The 19,825-nt window shown below is 41.4% G+C and overlaps 1 protein-coding gene across 3 annotated transcripts in view; it reads right to left on the bottom strand.

Moving 5' to 3' along the window:
• The window catches only part of AMPH (amphiphysin), a 254,072-nt gene extending 234,490 nt beyond the window's left edge, over positions 1–19,582 (bottom strand). Inside the window, exon 1 of one of the 3 annotated variants that reach the window (XM_037837113.1) lies at positions 19,412–19,582. In XM_037837113.1, coding sequence (XP_037693041.1) covers positions 19,412–19,480 — 69 coding nt within the window. In that variant the 5' untranslated portion in view covers positions 19,481–19,582. The remainder of the gene's footprint in view (positions 1–19,411) is intronic. The other 2 variants (XM_037837110.1, XM_037837111.1) reach the window with 2 other exon arrangements.
• Between the last annotated feature and the right edge of the window lie 243 nt (positions 19,583–19,825).

Consider the following 19,825-nt stretch of genomic DNA (forward strand, 5'->3'; position numbering starts at 1 on the left):
TTTATGAAGCCCTTGGCTTGGGTAGATCACCCTTCCAGCTTTTGCTGTCACTCACCTGTGCAATAAGATCTTTCTAAATAAAAGAGGAGATATTTGCTCTGTCCCCAATAAAGCACATACTCTCTCACACACACACACAAAAAAAAAAAAAAAACTATAGAAAACAGATCTAGAAAAGTAAGAACAATCACACACATCAGGGCAGGCAGCCGAATTTTCACCCCCAAGAGACTAGGGTGGGGTGCATGTGAAAAGCCCACACAGAGAAGCACAGGGTTTGCCCCCAAGACGTCCTTGAGAAATGGGGCCACATGATCACCTGGGCCCCTCCCAGGTGACCTGTAGCAAAAGTCTCCCTCTGCTCGCCCTCCTCCAAGAGGCTCTGAGCAGAGCCTCAGATGACAGTAGACTCTGAGACAAATGACGGCAACACAGGAATTACAGCAAGAATAAAGGATGGAGTAATAAACCCTTCAGCTCCCCAGAACTTCAGCCTTGGCTCACCCTCCATGTCTGAGAAGTGGGTTATGCTTGCGTGCTGGAGACACTGGGGGTATGGAATAGAGAAAGGAGTCACGGAGGGTTGAGGATGAGCACACTGCTTCCCAGCCCTGCATGGAGCCCTCAAGAGCAGGGGATCTGAGTCCAGGATCCCGAGTTGGAATCCCAGCTCAGCCACGTTTTCTGCTTGTATGAGTTGAGCAAGTTATTTGATCTTCTGGAGCTCTGATTTCCTTAGTAACTGCTTCCTAGGGTTTGTGAGAATAGAATGGGATTATCATTCAAAGCATCTCGCTTTTAATATTATTTTTATTATTGGAACCCTATGGATAGTAAAATCTCTGCAACATATGAAAGACATGCTCTTTTTCCTTTCATCAGCATCAGGAGAACTGACTTTGACAACTAAAGCAAATGAGAGCCTATTCTAAGCTTTTCTCTTTTCTTTGTATTCTGTCTGTGAGAATAGCACTGTCTGTCATTTTTTCTAATGTTTTTTCTCTGTTTGGAAGGACAAGGTGATTAGTCAAAATAGTTTATCATTTTTATTGAGTCCTACATTTAAAAATGACAAAGGATTAACAGGTGATTCATTTCAAAACCAATGAAGATGAATGAAGAAACACATAAATATAAATTTCCTGTGACAAACAGAAAACTTTCTTCTTTCAAGCCTCAGGGCTTTGGAGAGTGCTGAACAAGGTACCAGGTATTGCTGCAGAACCACGAAAATCTAGACAAAGGCAAGACTGATAAAGAGGCAGGGAGCTACTCCACGAAGAAAAGGTGAGAGAAGGAAGCAAGCAAGGAGAGGTGAGGAGAAGAGCATGGAATGGAAGTTTGGATGTAAAGAGATACAGCAAGAGGAAGAGAAGAGGGTTTTTTGGAAGACACATTGACAAGATAAATGGCATGAGGGAAAAATAAATGAGATCAAAGGATCTTTAAAACATTCTCCCTTTGACAGCTTTTTGAGAGGCATCAGCAAAGACATCCAGTACTTTCTAGGGCTGCTTTGGAGGTTACATTTGATTCTTCATGTAAACGTATAACGTTATTTTGAGTAGCTGCAGCCTAAACTCACTAGAAAATGAACACCATTTTCTCTCCTTTATAGCTAACATGTAGCAAGTTCTCACCAAGGCTTATAAACCACCCCTTCTATGTACTACCTCACTTACTCCTACCTGTGTAGTGAAGAAAATGCTGTCATCCTCACCTTACAAATGAGGGGAGTGAAGCTCACAGAGAAGCTTACAGGGTAAGTAAACACTAGAGGCAGGACTCAAACACAGGTCAGCCAAACTCCAATGATCTTGCTTTTTTTAAAATTTGTAATAAAATTCATACAACATAAAATTCACCATTTTAACCATTTTGAATTCAGTGGCATTTAGTACATTCACAATGTTGTACAACCATCACCTCTATCTAGTTCCAAACATTTCCACCACCCCAAAGCAAACCCCACACCCATTAAATAATCACTTCCCACTCTCCCCTCACCCCAGCCCCTGACAACACTAATCTGCTCTCTGTCTCTATGGATTTGCCTAATCTGGATATGTGATAGAAACAAAATCATCTAATACGTAGTCTTTTGTATCTAACGTCTTTCATTTAACATAATGTTTTCAAGGTTCATCCGTGTTGCAGCAGTATCCAAATTTCAGTCCTTCCTACGGCTGAATCATATTCCAGTGTATGGATATACCACATTTTTTTAATTCATTCCTCAACTGACAGACATCTAGATTGTTTCCAACTTTTGGCTACTGTGAATAGTGCTGCTACGAACATTCATGCAAAATTATGTTTGAAGACTTGTTTCATTTATTTTGGGCAAACCCGATGCTTTTAGTCACTATACTCTCCGACTCTTCAAAACAAGACCAATTTCTCTGACAACCCCTATGCTGTACGGCACCAAAAGAGGCTCAGAAAGGATTTGATGGGGTCAGTGACTTAGAAATAAAACTTCAGAGAAAATGTCCTAAGTTCTATCAATTGAAACTTTCTCAATTTTACTACTAATTTCTGAAGGTGCCAAATAATTATAGAAGTTGCAACCAATGCCCAGACTAACAAATACTTAAAAACAGCTTGTTTTAAAAAAAAATCTTAACTCTTGTTTAACTACATTTCCAAAGAAGAACACCCAAAATGTTAAAATAGTCAATTATATATTTGATTACACATTAATGATGCATTTCCAATTTTTGAATGCAAATTGTATTATGTGTATACTTCAAGCTATGGAAGACAAGTGCAGCAGTGTGAGAAGGTGTTTCCATCAGACATCAGGGCCTCAGGAGGCACGAGACAGAGCTACAGATGGAGGAAAAGAGGTGACCTGATGGAGAAAAAGCAGGAAGGTTTGTTTCTATTACTGGAAAACGGTCTAATGTGGGCTAAGTCATCTGTTTCCACAACCACACAATTAAATAATGGAGTGAAAGTGCAGAGGGTCTAGATATTCTAAGGATAAACACCAGGAACAGCGCACAATTTTCCTGGTAATGGGTTTTATTTTAACTGTATATACCACCAATGGTTCTGCAAATAGGATCTAAGGCTTCCAATACCCAGGACTTTATACAACTAATTCCTGATATCACAAACATTAAATCTATTAAAACGCACATTTATAAAGCCTTATGAAAATTGCTTAAAAGATGGAATATTCCTCCTTGGTGAAAAAAGCTGATACAAACCATCAAGTTTTTGTGGCTCTTCATAAAACCTCTATGGTAAGAGCTTCTGAGGATGTTCCTTTGCATAAGACATTAACCTGGATGGGTGTCTGATCCTGAATCAGTGAGCCAGGCACTGTCTCAGGGGTTACTGCCAGCTGTTCTAATTATCTGCCCCTTCATCTCCCCGTGTCCCCATGTCCTCATCTGTAAAAATAAGGGTAATGCTCTCTATCTCCTAATATTAGATAAATAAGCAAACTGCCTGGCAAATGTGTTTTCCCTCTCTTGCCCCCATCTTCTACCTTCTCTTCTACCGAGTAGCTTCCTACCTTCCTAATATATCACACTGACCTCTGCCTAGGTTTTTTTGGTTATGTAGCAATACCTTTTACCCTGGTTAGCATCCCCAAAAGCCCCCAGACTTGAAAGAAGGGCTGATAGTTTCATCTCCGTCACACACCCGCCCTATCCCCCAATACACTGATGCCACTAATTGTCACTACTGACATGTCACCAGTAGTGAAGTCAATCATCAATATTGATGTCAAACAGGAGAAACACTGCCAAAGAGCCTCAAACAGATAAATTGGGGTAGAAGGCCAGCCAGGCCACTGCACACTGTCATCTGTGGGATTAAAGCGTTCTGAAAGAGCCTTCTGCTTGCCTGTCTCATATGCATGAAAAAAATGCCTCAGCAGCTAATTATTTTATCCACGTGTTCAGCCTGTATTGGTAATAAGAATCATGCAATGATCCTTTTCTTTCAGACTGCCTACACACAAGTCCATGCCCGTTTGGCAAGCCTACATTAGAAATATTCCCACAAAAGAGAGGTGATGAAAATATTTGTTTCTGGAACAAAATAGCAAACAATTTAAATGAGCTATTATCTTTTTGTTATTGTACTGACTGTGCTTTGCAAAGTTGATAATAAGTAATCATGAAGCCAAAAGCATTATTTTAAGCAAAAGCAAAGCTTTGGTAAAAGACCAATGGGCTCACAGCACCAATCCCCCTCACTAGGAAGGTAAGATGACTGGGGAGAGGAGGTTAATCATCAAATTACAAGGCTGAGCGAGGAGCAGGCTGCTGAAATCAGCGCCCTGCCTTCAGGCTTGACTCTGCTAAATAGGAATGATTTTCAACACAAGTTGATAGTACCAAGTCAGCATAAACAGGAATATGAAGAATCACAAGGAGCCCAAAAGCACAGCTGTCTTTGATGGTCAAGGGCTCTCATCTTGGATGGAGTCTCCTTTTATTTCTGTTTGACTTGGGTTTGCCAATAAAGCCCCTCAGAGCCAGCTTGAGAGACATCTGCAGGACATCTTCCTGATACTTGTCTAGACCTAGAAATCATCCTGCCCAAACTTGGGTGCAGCAGCCACTGTTCCAGAACATTCTAGACATTCTTTCAGGAACGGCTGGCACACTGTTGAGTGCCTGAGGTCATCCATAGAAACCTGTGAGAACAGTTACTGACGACTCTGGTTCTAACAATTGTCTATCCTTACTACAGCCATGAAAAACCACATTCTCTAAGTATATTCAACCAAGAATATGACGCTAAGCAGAAAATAAGGATCTATGTTCTGTATAGTCTTATTTTTAAAAAAATAATATTCTATCTTTCTTAACAAAACTGGCATCACACGGTATAAAGTATATATACATTTAAAGAGCGTATGCTCTCTAGGAGATGGACTGTGGGCACATTTCAGCATTGACTCTATTTTACACTCATAATTGCAAAGTAACTATTTCCAAAAAGGGAAATTTAGTTACAGCTCAGACTGAAAACATTCGATGGATCATCATTAATTCATCCATTCCATAAATATTTTCTTAAAAAAGTTACTCTATTCAAAAACCAGCCAAAGGGGGTTATAATAGCATAATGTAATACAAATACAGTGACTTAAAAAAACAAACAAACAGAAAAAAAAACATGGAAGAGCACATGAGAGTTAAAAGCCAACTCAGTTGAGATTTTATCCTGAGAAAAATGTAAAACGCTAAACTTACATGATTTGAAAAACAGTACCTGTCATTTATTGAGAACTTACTATATTCCAGGCACTGTGCTAGGCATTTTATATGCATTATTTCCTATCATCACAGTAATCTCACAAGTTCAGTACTCTATGAATAAATCAAAGGAGGAAAGTGAAATTTAGGGAGGTTAAAAAAATGACTTCTCCATAGTAAGAAAAATACACAATTCACAGAGTCAGATTGCAGGGTCTGTGTGTCTTTACTTGCTTTATAAATAAATAAAAGGAAACACAAAACATTTGAAGCAAACATTTAAAAAACACAATTTAATTTCATTTTATAAGCTCATATAGAAAGGGGTCAAGAAAGTGCCTCAGAATGATAGAGCAAAAAAGAAGAAACAAGGGAGGTGGGCATTTCCCAGATGGAGGGACAGACAACGGGTCAGAGATGCTCATTAAAGGAGTCGGCTCCTCTTATCTGGGCTCCCAGATCCTATTTGTCCTACAAATTTAGGATTATCTGACTAACCCCCTGTGCACGGCTCTGATCCCTAAACCTTCAGTCTCCACTACGGATGGCACAGCCACAGTAGGAAATAGTCCTTTGACTTCTTTATCCTGAGCTGCAGCAATAATTCCTCATTAACTACTTGTAGCAGCTCAGAAGAAATTAAACCAATAGCTGAATCCTACCCTCTGGCCCCAGGTTGTCTCACCCAGGTTTGCCTGCTTGGTTTAGCCTACCTTGCCTACAGGTGGCTCAATACTTCTCCTGTGGGTGGCCTGGGAAAGAGGGTTTAATTAATTCCTTATTTCATAAATATGTCAGTGTTTCGGTTTGCTAATGCTGCTGTTATGCAAAACACCAGAAATGGATTGGCTTTTATAAATGGGGTTTATTTGGTTACAAATTTATAGTCCTAAGACCATAAAAGTGTCCATACTAAGTCATCAACAAGAGGATACCTTCACTGAAGAAGGGCCGATGGCATCTGGAACACCTCTGTCAGCAGGGAAGACACGTGGCTGGCGTCTGCTGGTCCTTTGCTCTCAGGTTGCATTGCTTTCAGTTTCTGATTCCAGTGGCTTTCTCCTTACGCATCCAGGAGTCCTTTCTTAGCTTCTCCGGGACAAACTCTGGGCTTCATCTCTTAGCTTAGCATCTCCAATGTTCTTCTGTCCACATCTCCAAGCATCTCTTAGTGTCATCAAGCATCTGGGTCTGTGTCGGCTCTTAGTTTCTCTCTTACATACTCCAGTGAACTAATCAAGACCACCCTGAATGGGTGGGGTCACACCTCCATGGAAATAATGTAATCAAAAGTACCACCCACAGACGGGTAAGTCATGGAAACACTCAATCAAAAGGTTCCACCCTAATCAAGACTAATAAATCTGCCCCCCATGAGATTGCATTAAAGAATGTGGCTTTTGGGGGGCCATAATATATCCAAACCAGCACAGTCAGTAACAGGAATTCATTGTTAAAGCCTTGGCTATACAGACAAGACAGCCAAAATCAGAGGGAAAGAGATGAACCAAGCTATCGTCAATGTAATAGATTCCAATCAGGATCCGTCTCCACTACTTAATAAAGTAGGCTAAGCCAACAACCCAGGTCTGAGAATACACCTCTGACATCTCATCTCTCTTCCACCTCTAAAATTCTGAGGCTAGGTTCAATAACACTCTAGTAAGACTTTTTTTTTTTTTTTAACCACTATCACCGTGAAAATGTCACTAGGGTTGCAAAGTGGGCTTCAGCACTGAAATCACGTGCAAGGCTGACTCAGTTTAAATTCTTACCTCTTACCCACAGAATCATGTTCTTCCCTAAAATCTGAACAGTTTTCTCTAAAGGATCTCAGAAGAGTTGGTATGCAGAGAGTTTTGAGAGAAAGAAAAGAGAAAAAGCCTTTCTACCTGGATCCTACCTAAAGCTGGTTCTCTGCATGAAGGAGAAGCAGGATTTTCAGAGGACTCCAGGGATTATTTCCCCAAGGGTGGGCCGTTTCCACCCCACCCACCAGGTACCCGAGGGAAGGCAGATGACCTCCGGTGGCGTGTCCACTTCTGTGGTCCTAGTGCACTTTCTTTAGCACACTTGAGTGTGACCAAAAGAAGTATGTGTCATGTACCAGGATTTCTCGGTTTAAACAAAGTGCGTCCCTATTTTGGCTCAAATAGATGTGTTCGGTGTATACTTAAATGCCCTTATTTACCATCTATTCTAAATGAAGTTTAAAAATATATAAATAGGGCAGTAATTTGTCACCTTGAGAAAGACACTGAACTCTAAACCAAAAATAAATAAATAAGTAATAAAAATAGATGCCATTTACATTCTCTGGAAATACTACATACTGTGCCAGTACTTAAAATACTAACCCTATTTCTAACCACAGTCTGAAAAATCAACATCATTTTCTGCATTTTACCAAGGTTGAAATATAGGTTCAGGGAAACTTGTCCAAGATGGTAGATGGGAAATGAGAGGGTCAGAATTCGAACCCACAACCAACTGATTCCAGAGACGCTTCCCACCACCCTAAGCTACAAACAAATTGTAATAAGCTGTCATTCTAGCACCACAGCTTCTCTATTCCCAAAGCAGCCTTTTTAGTGTCATGGCAAACCCCAAATATCCCCCTGATATCATTGCCAGCAGCTACCATTGAAACATCACACCTTCAGGCAGACAATTCATATCACAATTCAAGTGAAAACACCAACCAGGCGCCAAACCTCAAAGCCACCCATTAATGCTATCTGGTGCTGAGGTGACTGCCTTCCAACTAACTAAAATGAAAACCCCTTAAAACACCTCCAAGGAGGTCTTAACTAAAGACAGCAACCTTTACCAACAAACACAACATGGTCAATATCTAAGCAGTCAAGTATCTGCTCATTACCTGTTGTTCAGAATTGAAAGCATTTCTCCAATTGTGTCTTAGTCATCTTTGTGCCTTCCATAAAACACTCCTTCCCTTATACAGAATCCATCCCCAGACAGCAGTTCAGAAAATATATATTCAGCTAAAAAAATGGATAAATGAATGAGGATTTTTAAGTTGAACTGTATGAAATTGCCAATTTTTGAAAATTTTTTGATTAAAAAAAATAGAGGCTGAAAAATACAGTAACTTCTACGAAGATGGACTTCTCTTGATCTCTCATGCCACAGTCCTAGTGTAAGCAGCCAAGGATGTTAAGACAGTTCCATGGCAGACCCCAGGCCCCTTCTACCTCATTTTCCTGCCATCCTCAACACATGAGATGTCTTGGCTTTTATTGTAGTCTAAGGTGGCAGCTTCAGCTCCCACCATTACGTCTACATTCCAGCCACAGGGGAAGAAAGAGAAGTGGAAGGCAAACCCCTTCCCAGAGGATCAAGACCTAGAAATTTTATACTTGACTTCTGCTCCTATCCCACTTGTTGGAACTTAGTCACATGGCCATATCTAGCTGCGAATGAAGCTTAGAAATACTATCTTCAGCTGCACAGCCACATGCCCAGCAAAAATCAGGGGTTCTGTAACTAAATGAAATGAGAAGAATTGAGATGAAGGGACAACTGGCCATCTCTGCCACATAATGAGGGACAAAATAGGAATTGACATGCAATACTGTAGAATTTCTATGATGGATGATGTAAATTTTATTGAATTGAAAAACTTTGATTTGGACAGATGAAAATGGAGTCATAGAGGTGAACTTTAATTAAGAGTAAATGAGAATTTCCAATACTGTAAATGCAAGTTACTAAGAAGCAGATTTAAAACATGCATAAGTTCTCTGATGACTTAGGAAAAACTTTTGTAGAACTCTCCCCTTTATCAGTCTGGTCGAACATACCCCTCACACGTTACTCTCTTCCCCAGCTTGTGACATCAGATTTGCTCGCACTTCTCTTACTTCTCCCGGTGCTCAACTTAAGGGTGAGCCATAAAGATTTTTTAAGATGTTTATGTCATAAGAAATGAACTAAAATACCCAAGGATTCTTTATGATTTTTCCAACCCATCTTTTGATGTACTAGATCCCAGGGTATCAGGGCCTCCTCCCCAGATCCCGCAAGACTTTGAGCATCATATTTATTAAAACAGCTTGAGCTGCTGGGATAAAATGACCAGACAATGAAATCAGGTGTCTATCTCACCCATCTGTCCCACTTCAAGAAAATCCAATGTGTGCATGTATGTGTGCGTGTGTGTGTGTGTGTGTGTGTATTTTAATATTGTCTCCAAAGGTTTAAAAGGGAGTGGCTAAGAGCACCCAGAGACATAAATATGACACATAAATCAATGAACACCCCCAAAATTTTGCAGGTCTCAGACACAGAACTCCTCCCCCACCTTAGGCCGCTACAAGAGACATGGCATTTTCTCCGCTTAACACTGGAAAAGGACATCACCAGAGCTGATGAAAAGCCTGAGAAGTCTTCAGTCATTTCGGAAAAGGTGGGCTCTCCGGAACCAGTCTTCGAAGATCAAATCCTAATTCTGTACTTAACCAACAAAGTAATCCAAGCAAATTGCTTAACCTTTTCCTTTCTGAGCTTCAGTCAAATCATCTGTAAAATAGGGATGATAATAGCACTCACTTTACAGGTTTATCTGAGGGTTAAATGAGTTAGTAGCACATGTAAATTGCTCATAAGAGTGCCTAATGTACAACTCTTACTGCAAACCAGACTGGGTACCAGAATTAAGATACGTGAAGATCTTAATTAATTTTCCATAATCCTTCATTTCCCTCTTTGGCGTATCAAAGGGCTGGAAGCCCCAGCTCAAGAGGCTGCCCAGAGTGGAATGATATCCTGGCAAGCTCTGGGGCAGGAGGATAAACCAGAATGAAAAGGAAAGCCTCCCCCTACAAGAAGAGAGAAAGAGGTAGAAGAAAGTATGTACCACGTTTCCCCTCTCCTCCCTTAAAAACGAGGGTAACATTAAGGGCAGAGGAAGCTATAGCTCTTACTCCCCATTTAACACCCTGGAAAATGACTTCCTGGATTGCCCCAGTCACAAACCTACGGAACAGACAGACATGGCACTGCGGCTGCACAGTGCAACTCGGAGAAGGAGACCCTGAAGTTCCGATTCCCCAACCACCCATCATACTCATGTGGTAAAGACATAATTTTTGGAAGTCTGACTGGGAAACTTGCGGGTGGGGGTGGGGAGGTTTGCAGGTTGCTGCAGCAGTGGTCACATGGCTTGGTAGCAAGGGCAGGGGACTGGAGCCAAATGTCAGTCCAGCCAGATGGCAGAGGAACATACAGTTCCAGGAGGAACCCAGGTGAGGCTGAGCCCCTGGACCTTCTTGAGCCAAGAACTCCAGACCATGAATTATACCAGCCGCAGACCTGAGTCACATACACCTGCAGGGGAAGCCACTCAAGTGGGCAAGGGACCTGGCCCCCAGGGAGCAGGAGGCAGATAGAGCACATCAGAGGCATTCTTTCCTCGACAAGTGTTACATGCCATGAAAAGTCATAACCAGCAAAAGTGCATTTATGCATGGGGGTCAATGTGTATTTCACTAAATTATTATAGGTACTTTAAGATAGGAGAAAAACAATATATATTAAGGCTTCCCACTAGAAAGAATGAACTAAGCTTTCACCTAAATAATTTCACATGTGTTAGACGAATGTGGCCAAAATGGTGGATTTCTGATGTTTGTACCTCTGTTCTACACAGCCTCAAAGTTACCAAAATTGGGATATGGCTATGGCATAAAATATATTTTAAGAATAAGATTTTACCCATGGCTTTATCCAACTTCATTCCTAAAAAGGGATTCCGTCTACATGTGCTCAGGAAGTATGTCTACAGCCGATCGGTGGGCTTAAATTTAGATTTTGAATCAGTAAGAATGAAGGTTCAGCATTCCCATGGGATAAGTCGGCCCATGGATGTATTCTCGGGAAAATTATGAATACTATCTGTTTAATTTTGCATAATGCTGTATATATGGTCTTATATATAGTGTTTCATGGGTAAAGTCCTTGAACTCTGTGGTGACAGGAATTTTCATTATGTGAATGTTAGCAATTATTATCTAAATAACATGTATGTAAATTTACATCTGTGACACAAGGGATCTTTACATCTCTTCCCACTTCTAATAAGCCCATTGGTCCCTAGTGCAAACTGCTAGAAAAAAATTTAAAAAAAATTGTGTTCAAAAAATAAGGTGGATATTTTCAAACTTTAAAGTTAGAACATCTTTTTTTTTTTTTTTACTTTTTCTCTTCCCTACAAATTCCCTCCAAAAGTGCCTTACAATACTTTTGCTTGAAACTTAAATTCATGAGAATTTTGTTAGAATTTCTCAAAACTCTTTGATATGCTTAGTGACAAACTGGAATGGTTGAGTTGGATTTGTATATGTATATGCACACACACATGTGTGTACACACACACACACACACACACACACCCATGGATGAACTGAAGTGGCACAGAAAAAAGTCAAGTTACAGGAAAGGATGCCAGAGATCCTCTAAGATAGTGTTTTCAAACTGTAGGCTTGAAATCAACTTAGCATTAAAGCTAAACTGCATTAGCTTTAAACAAGCATTTAAAAAAAAAGCCTTAAACAAGAAGCATTAAAAAGGAGGGGAGGGGAGTGGAGGGAAAGGCAGGGGAGAGGAGGGGAGGGGGATGGATGAAGCAGAGTACTGATGCTAAAATGTTTCCTAACTTAGAAACTCTCTCACCATGGGCAAACCTAGTGGCAGATCTGTATGTAAATATATTTGCAAGTATATTTGAAAATGATGAGAATCACTGATAACGAGCTCCAACACTAGGAGCTCAAGCACATTGTGGAACACAGTGGTCACAGCTGAGTATAACCCTGGGGAGCGAGGTTTCCAGCTCCTGCTGGAACCAGCAGTGAGGGCACTGTAGACCTCATCCACTGCTGTGCTCACTGCTGGCCTCGCTGCGGTGGACAAGAACGACAGCAGAATATTGGACCCCCTTTGGGACCCTTTCCCATGAGGCCTTAGTAAAAACCACTAACCCTTTAGAGAGGAAACTATCCTGGGGTTTTTTAACTTATCACAAGAGATGGCAAACCCAGGGAGGAGTAAGAGATCGGCATATACACTGGATGGAATGTAGAAATCCTTTAATCTGAATATTCAAAGAAATGGGGCCTCATCTCATATCCCAGTAGGTAAAGTGGGACATATTGGATATACAAATATTTCAGGTCACAGATATGCTCACTTTTCAAAGGTGACATGGATCTCACACATATGCTACGCTGTAACGGAGAACGGTAATTTTTACTATGTTAGATAAATCTGAGTTCCTACAATTCTGATTCATAGTTGTACTTATCCCTAGAGAAAGAAGGATGCATAGGTACATGTGTGTTTGTACGTGAAAAAAAAAGGAAGAAGGAAACCTTACTCTCTCAAGGAGGCCCTTATAATTATTTTTAATCTTGGCAATTTCTAATACAACCAGAGAAGATGTTGTTAATAGAAGATAAAGTGTAAGCTTTGCACAAAGTAGAAGCAGGCAATGAGCAAGTTTTCAGATGATCTTAAAAGAGGAAACCCTGGATGTGCATCAGAGACTCAGTTTCCAAACTGTCCTCAGATAAATATGGTCATGCAAGCTCCCTCGTCTACAGACAAGGCTACTGGGTCCCACAGTCCCCATACAAAGTAGAGTCTTCCTTCTCCCATTCTTTTAAACACACACACACACCTTCCACATGTTTCTCTTTGAATAAGAAAAAACATAATATGGGCATTAGCACGGCAACAATTCAACAAAACCTAATTTTCACACACCCAGGTTTGTGGAAGGGGACTATGTTGTTTTTTTACCATTCACTCATTCAACACTGGGCTGAATCACATAACTCTGCCAATATTTGACTGAGCTTCAACTCACAAAAATGACAATTTCATACAGTTGATTCTAACATTTATGGAGTTCCTACCACATATAGAACCCACAAGGATAATTACAGTTGATGTATTACTTTCACAAAATGACAGTGTTATTCAGTGAAACTCATTACATTTTCAGAAATGTCAGGGAAATAATAACGTGGAAGGATCTTTAGGGTAATGTATTTGCAGGGGTGGGATGTAAACATGAATATAGAAAAATAGTCACTGCATACATAGAATACATAAGGCATTTGGTCCCTGCCCGCAAGCACCTACAATTCAGTTGGAAAGATATGACGAGAAAAATTAATGAAAAAAATCACATCTAAGAGTATTATAAAATAATCCCTTGGGAAAGATAAACTGGCATAAAGAATATCATATTGAACCAGTCCTTAGAATTTAAATATTCTAACACCCTTGCTTAAAAAAAACTGTTACCTAACAAGCTTAGTATTATAATATACCAAAGGTTACCCTGCCCATTAAACATCATGTTAAAAATTGTTTAAAGGCCGTGCTTCACCATTTTAAATACTGCACAGAGGTCAAGGAGGGTTAACACCAAATAAATGCCACTGGACTTCACAAACTGTTAAAGGTGAGCAAAAAATAAATCCCAGATGGATTAAATATTTAAGTAAAATGGTTTCTGGTTAAATGTGACTGACTGACTGCATGTTTTTATTTCCATCTTCTCCCAAACCTCCGCTAAATGATAGTAAGAAAAAAATTTTTTAAAGGTATGAGCATACAAGGATAGAATCACGGGAAGCAATATTGGTGGATAAGAGATTTCAGGGCATCTTGCAGAAGCTGAAAAGGGGATGGCAACATACCAACAAAAAAGGAGCCAATTCGCACTATACAGTCCCACAAACAAACACACTTGGCTTAGGACTTGGTCCCACTGAGTACTGAAAAAGATGGTGATGAAGCACAACACTGACCCCAGGGCACTGTCTGAAAGCCTGGGCCCATACTTGAGCCTTCGGGCCCCTTCCTCCACCCAAACACTGGCAAAGGAAGAGCGAGGATGACAGGTAGGTAGTAAGCCAGAAAAAAAAAAAAAATCAGCTCAGATCACAGCAAAACGGCAAAGGCTTCAAAAGGGAGGTCTCCAGGGGAGAAAAAAAGAACAATTACATTATTTGATAGATGTGAACCTTTGATAATAATACTAATAGGCATTTGGCAGATCTGATGGAGCAAAAAGAAACAATACTAAACAGTTCATAGAAAAATAAGCAAATAAAAATCAATGCAATTAATAACTCCAGGAAAAAGAAAAAGCTGTACGAAATCCTCAGAGAGGATTTTATAAAAATTTGAAAAGTTCCATTAAGAAAGTAAAATGGCAAGCCACTGTCTGGGTAAAAATAGTCACAAAATATCTATCTGAGAAAAGATTCATATCCATAATATATAAAGAACATCCAAAAATCAGTAAGAAAAAGACAAGCAGCCCAAGTAAAAAACATAGGCAAAAGACTTTTACAGACAATTCACAAAAGAAGATATCCAAATTACCAACATGCACGTGAAAAAGGGCTCATCAGGGAAATGAGAGAAAAATAATTAAAACGGTATAAGCACAGACAAGATAAGGAACAAGAGAGGCCTGAGAATGATATCTGGATTAAGAGTATCCAGAATGACAGAAATGTTCTCTAATTTGATCTGGGTGGTAGCTACACAGATGTCCACATTCATAAAAATTCACCACTTTAAGATTTATACAATCTAAGCAATAAATTTTAAAAGTGTAATCCTCAGCAATCAACAATTTTTGCTATAATGGATGACTGGGGAATGGGAAAGCAGAGGGATGAATGCAAAAACACTAAATCTTCACCCATCTTTACATGAAAGCACAGATCAAGAAGTAGTCACATCAACATATTTTTGAGAAATTCATGGATAGTAATAACCACATTCAGGACATAAGACTGGGGGTTGAGGATAGAAGGGACAGCAGACTCCTGTTTTTTCATAATAAGTCTTTGCTAATACTTGATTATTTAAATGATGCATATATTTGGTTAAAATTTAATTAGGAAAAATTTAAATATTAAATTATAAACTACTACATACACAGTTATTTATATAAACACAGGATGGAGAAGGCCTTTTAAGTACACCTAAGTGAACATCTTTTATTTTGCCAGCCTACTATCCATTCCCCTTCTGTACTCTGATTTTCTTTCCTCCTCCACCATCAGTCCTTAGGGTTCAAGGGGATTCTCTCCACCCCTGCTTTCAGCAGTGCCTTGTGACTCAGGCCCATCCACCTATATGGTCTGGCCCTTGGTCCTGGAGATTTTTTCTTCCAGAGTTGAATTTTCTGATACCCAAACCAGAAACCATACAAAACCAATCTATTGATTTAAGTGGATATCATAAAACGTAAGTACATAAATTCTGTATCTCAGGGAAAAAAATCAGAAAAACAATTAAAAAGTGAACAGAAAAAGAAGAAATAATGTTTGTGACCTTTATGACTAATAAAGTTCTTCCCCTCTGTGCCAGTTTGAATATATTGTGTCCCCCAAAGTCATTACCTTTGATGTAATCTTGTGTGGGCAGAAGTTATCAGTGCTGATTAGACTGTAATTCTTTGAGTGTTTCTGTGGAGACGCCCCACCCAACTGTGGGTGATGACTCTAATTGGATAATTTCCATGGAGTGTTGGCCCACCCATTGGGTGGGCCTTGATCAGTGGAGCCACGTAAATGAGCTGATGGGCAGAGGGAACTCAGTGCAGCTGTGAGTGATGTTTTGAAGAGGAGCTACAGCCAAGAGGGACACTTTGAAGAAAGCACAGGAGCTGCAGATGAGAGACAGTTTGAAGATGGCCGTTGAAAGCAGACTCTTGCTCCAGAGAAGCTAAGAGAGGACAAATACCCTAAGTGCAACTAAGAGTGACATTTTTGAGGAACTGCAGCCTACAGAGGAACGTCCTGGGAGAAAGCCATTTTGAAACCAGAACTTTGGAGCAGATGCCAGCCACGTGCCTTCCCAGCTAACAGAGGTTTTCCTGACACCATTGGCCATCCTCCAGTGAAGGCACCCAATTGATGATGACTTAACTTGGACACTTTATGGCCTTAAGACTGTAACTGTGTAACTACATAAACCCCCTTTTATAAAAGCCAATCCATTTCTGGTGTTTTGCATTCCGGCAGCATTAGCAAACTAGAACACCCTTACAATAACAAGATGGAGATGCTACCAAAAAATGAGCAAAAATATATACATATAATTCATGAATGAAAAAAAAAAAAAAAGAGAATGTGGGAAAATGCTCAATTTGTTAAAATCAAACAAATTGAAGTAAGTCAGGAACTAATTTTTCCAATCACTAAAAATTATGTTAAATTTTATTATTCAGTGTTGGCAAGGATTTCATGGACTGCTACTGAGAACGTAAGTTGGAACAACCTTTCTGAAAGGCAATCAAGCTATAATAAAAATGAACATACTTTTGATGCAATAATTCTTCATCTAGGAATCTATGTAAGGAGATAACTAAGAGTGTGTGCAAACATTTTCGCTACATTGGAAGCTGAATATCCAAAAATACAGGATTCCATCCATATCTTCTAACACTGTTCAGTGATCTAAAAATATGAAGTAAAATCTGTACATGTATTGTTTTGGAAGAATTTTCATGGTTATTAACTGAAGTAAACAAATTACAAAACCATATATTCAGTATAAACCTATTTTACTTGCATAAATACATATATGTATATATACATATGGAAAAAGATCTAACAGGACGCACATCAAATGATAGTGAAATCTCTGGGTGGTAGAATTATGAATGTTCTAACTTGTTATTTATGTTTTTGCTTTTCTGCTTATATGTATATCACACTGTTTCTTCACTGAACCTTTGTTGCTTTTTAATAAATGTTTAAATTCATAAAAATCCATAAGTCACCTCTGAAAGCAAAAATTCAGTCATGGATTTGGAGCCAAAATGCTTGCAAGCTGTTAAGCAGAGCGCAAATGATCAAGTCAAGGCAGTGGACTCTTGTGAGAAAATTTTGTTATAAAAGCAAGGAGCAATGGGGCTCGGGAACATATGTGCATATAGTTACTGAGATGGAGAGAGTGCACTAGAGAAGAGGAGAAGCAGAATATGCAAAGAGAGGGAATCACTGGGGGAGATGGGTTGATAAACCCTCCAACACCAATCAATATACTGTGCTTTCCACTCATGAGTAGCTTCCATTTAGCCGGGGTGGGGACACCTTACCTAGATCTCCAAATTCCCTTTCCCATTTATACCAAGCTTATCCCAATGCTGCCCACGCCCAGGAAGAGGGCATTCCTAGCAGGAGCAGAACCCATATGCTCAGTCTCTTGTTTTCTTAATCCCATAAACTAGCTGCAACAGGCACTTTTCATCAGAAAATGGGGAGCTTCCACCCCTCAGTGGGGTTCTCCAAGAACCTCCACTCCCAAGGAAGAGGGACAACCCACCCACAATTGCAGTCATAATACATACTTGACGTCAATAATGAAAAAAAAGTGAGTTTTTGACAAGTCATAAGAGCTCGAGTGCTCTGTAAGAAAGATTATGTTTTCTTTTCATTTATTTTGGGCATATTAACAGCTGGTGACCTAGATTAAGAAATAATTTAATATGTGAAAAGACAGACCCTATCACTAAATTCCTTCACAGATGGAAAGTGGATTTAATGAAAAGCTTCCGACAAAAGATTCAAGTAATTACTTGGAAAGGGGAGCATGGAGGAGGAGAAATAACTACAACTGAGTAAAATTAAGTATTGGAAAAGGATAGCAAAACCTGGCCACTTTCTGGACAAATAACCAGAGTCTGGAAGAGGGCAGGAAACCTTGCTAATTCAGCCGCATAGTAAGCGCCAGGAAGAGGATCACTTTAGTTCAGGATGAGCGTGGGTAGATATTAAAAGAAATACAATCCTCTTACTGCATTGAGAACTATGCATGTGTGGAAGGCAGGACTAAAGGCAACCAGCCAGCCTCCTGGCCTCGGGCCAGAGCAAAGGAATCTGTGCCCCCTTCTGCCCAGCTCCTGTGATCTCCTGGAACCGGGGGTCGGCCTCAGCCTGTCACAGAGCGCAAAACAGCAAGGCTGACTTCCAACAAAAAAGAGAAAGGCAAAACACCCAGTATCCCAGGGATGGAAAACACTGCCACATGAAAGATAGCACAGTTCAACTGATACAAATGATGGTCTCATTAGCCGTGCTCATTTTCTAATACAATGCTCAAGCTACAACATAACTGTCTTTTGCTCAAGGCACAAATGAAGACTTTGGTGCCATCTGATACAAGTAGCTATAGGAATGTCAGGTACACTCAGCGCCAGGTACAGGACCCCTTAAAGTGGTCCGCGCTGTGCTTGGTAAGGTTCTGGTTTAGTTTATGCACTTCTCTGGGGGAGGAAAAAAAATAAATTACCGTGGGCAAATTACAGACAGGCTTGCAAAACAACCGGAAAACTAATACATGCAACACGGATTTTTTAATGCAATAAAACGTCCCCTTTTGTGCAGAAATGTGCTGGGAAAAAAGTGTTGGGTTCAGGTCATATTTATTTTTGACCTTCCAGAAAAGGACACTAGCGTCAAAAGGGACACACATATCCACATACACACAGCGATACGCAAAAAAAAAAAAAAAAAAAAAAGTGTATTCAGATTTCTGTTTGAACTCCACGATCCACTCGACAGCACAGTATAAAGCCGATGGTTTCTCGCGATCCAACCCTACTGGACCAAACCGAGGTGTTTTTTGTTTTTTGTTTTTGGTAGCTTCTCTGTTAAACCGCTCGTTTCTACTGCACTAAGTACCCACCAACTCCCCCCGGAGGAAGGAGCGCTGCCGCAATCTCTCGCCCGGATCTGCGGGCCGCGTCCCTGCCAGCTGCCTGCGGGCGAGCTGGGAAGCGGAGATGCGGGGCGGCCCCGGCACTCGGGTTGGGGACCGCGGGCGACTGGCCGCACCTGCGACTGCTGGTGTCGGCGCTGAGCCCGAAGACAGCCGGGCTCCCGCCGACGTCCGCGCGGTTGGTCCGGCCGCGCCCGAGGCGATGGGAGTTGGGGAGATTCGGGCGAACCCCGCGCCTCGGAGGCTGGGGTCTGCGGGTCCCGGGGCGCGCTCCCGCCTCCCGGCCCGGGTCCCCGCCCCGCAGCGCGCCCGCACGCCGAGGCCCCCAGCCCCGCACCGCGGCAGCCGAGCGGCCTCCTCCCCTCCCGCGGGCGGCTCTGCGCCCCGGGCGCCCGCCGCGCTCTCCTGACCTTTTCCTGCGCGCGGTTGAGTCGCTTCTGGACGTTCTTGGCGAAGATGCCCGTCTTGATGTCGGCCATGGCTGCGGGTCCTCGGAGGCTGCGAGGAGCAGAGCGGGCAGCGGGAGCCGGCGGCGGCGAGGAGAAGCGGGAGGTGGCGCGGCGGCGCCGCGGAGCGGAGAGGAGAGGAGGAGCGCGCGGGGCGGCCGAGGGCGGGCGCGGCGGGCACCGGCTTAAAGAGACAGAGCCGATGCGGGGCGCGTCCGTGTGGCTCGCGACGCGGTGACATCGGCGGGGCAGGGAGGAAAAGAGAGAGGAGAAGCCAGAGTAAAAAATGCCTCGAGAGAAACCACAAAGGTGGAAGAGGAGGTCAGTAGAAAAAGGGAAGGAAGCCAAGCAGCAGTTCTGGGGCGTGGAAGCAGCTTT

Source organism: Choloepus didactylus, chromosome 5, assembly GCF_015220235.1.
Source record: "Choloepus didactylus isolate mChoDid1 chromosome 5, mChoDid1.pri, whole genome shotgun sequence".
In the NCBI taxonomy this organism is placed as follows: domain Eukaryota; kingdom Metazoa; phylum Chordata; class Mammalia; order Pilosa; family Megalonychidae; genus Choloepus; species Choloepus didactylus.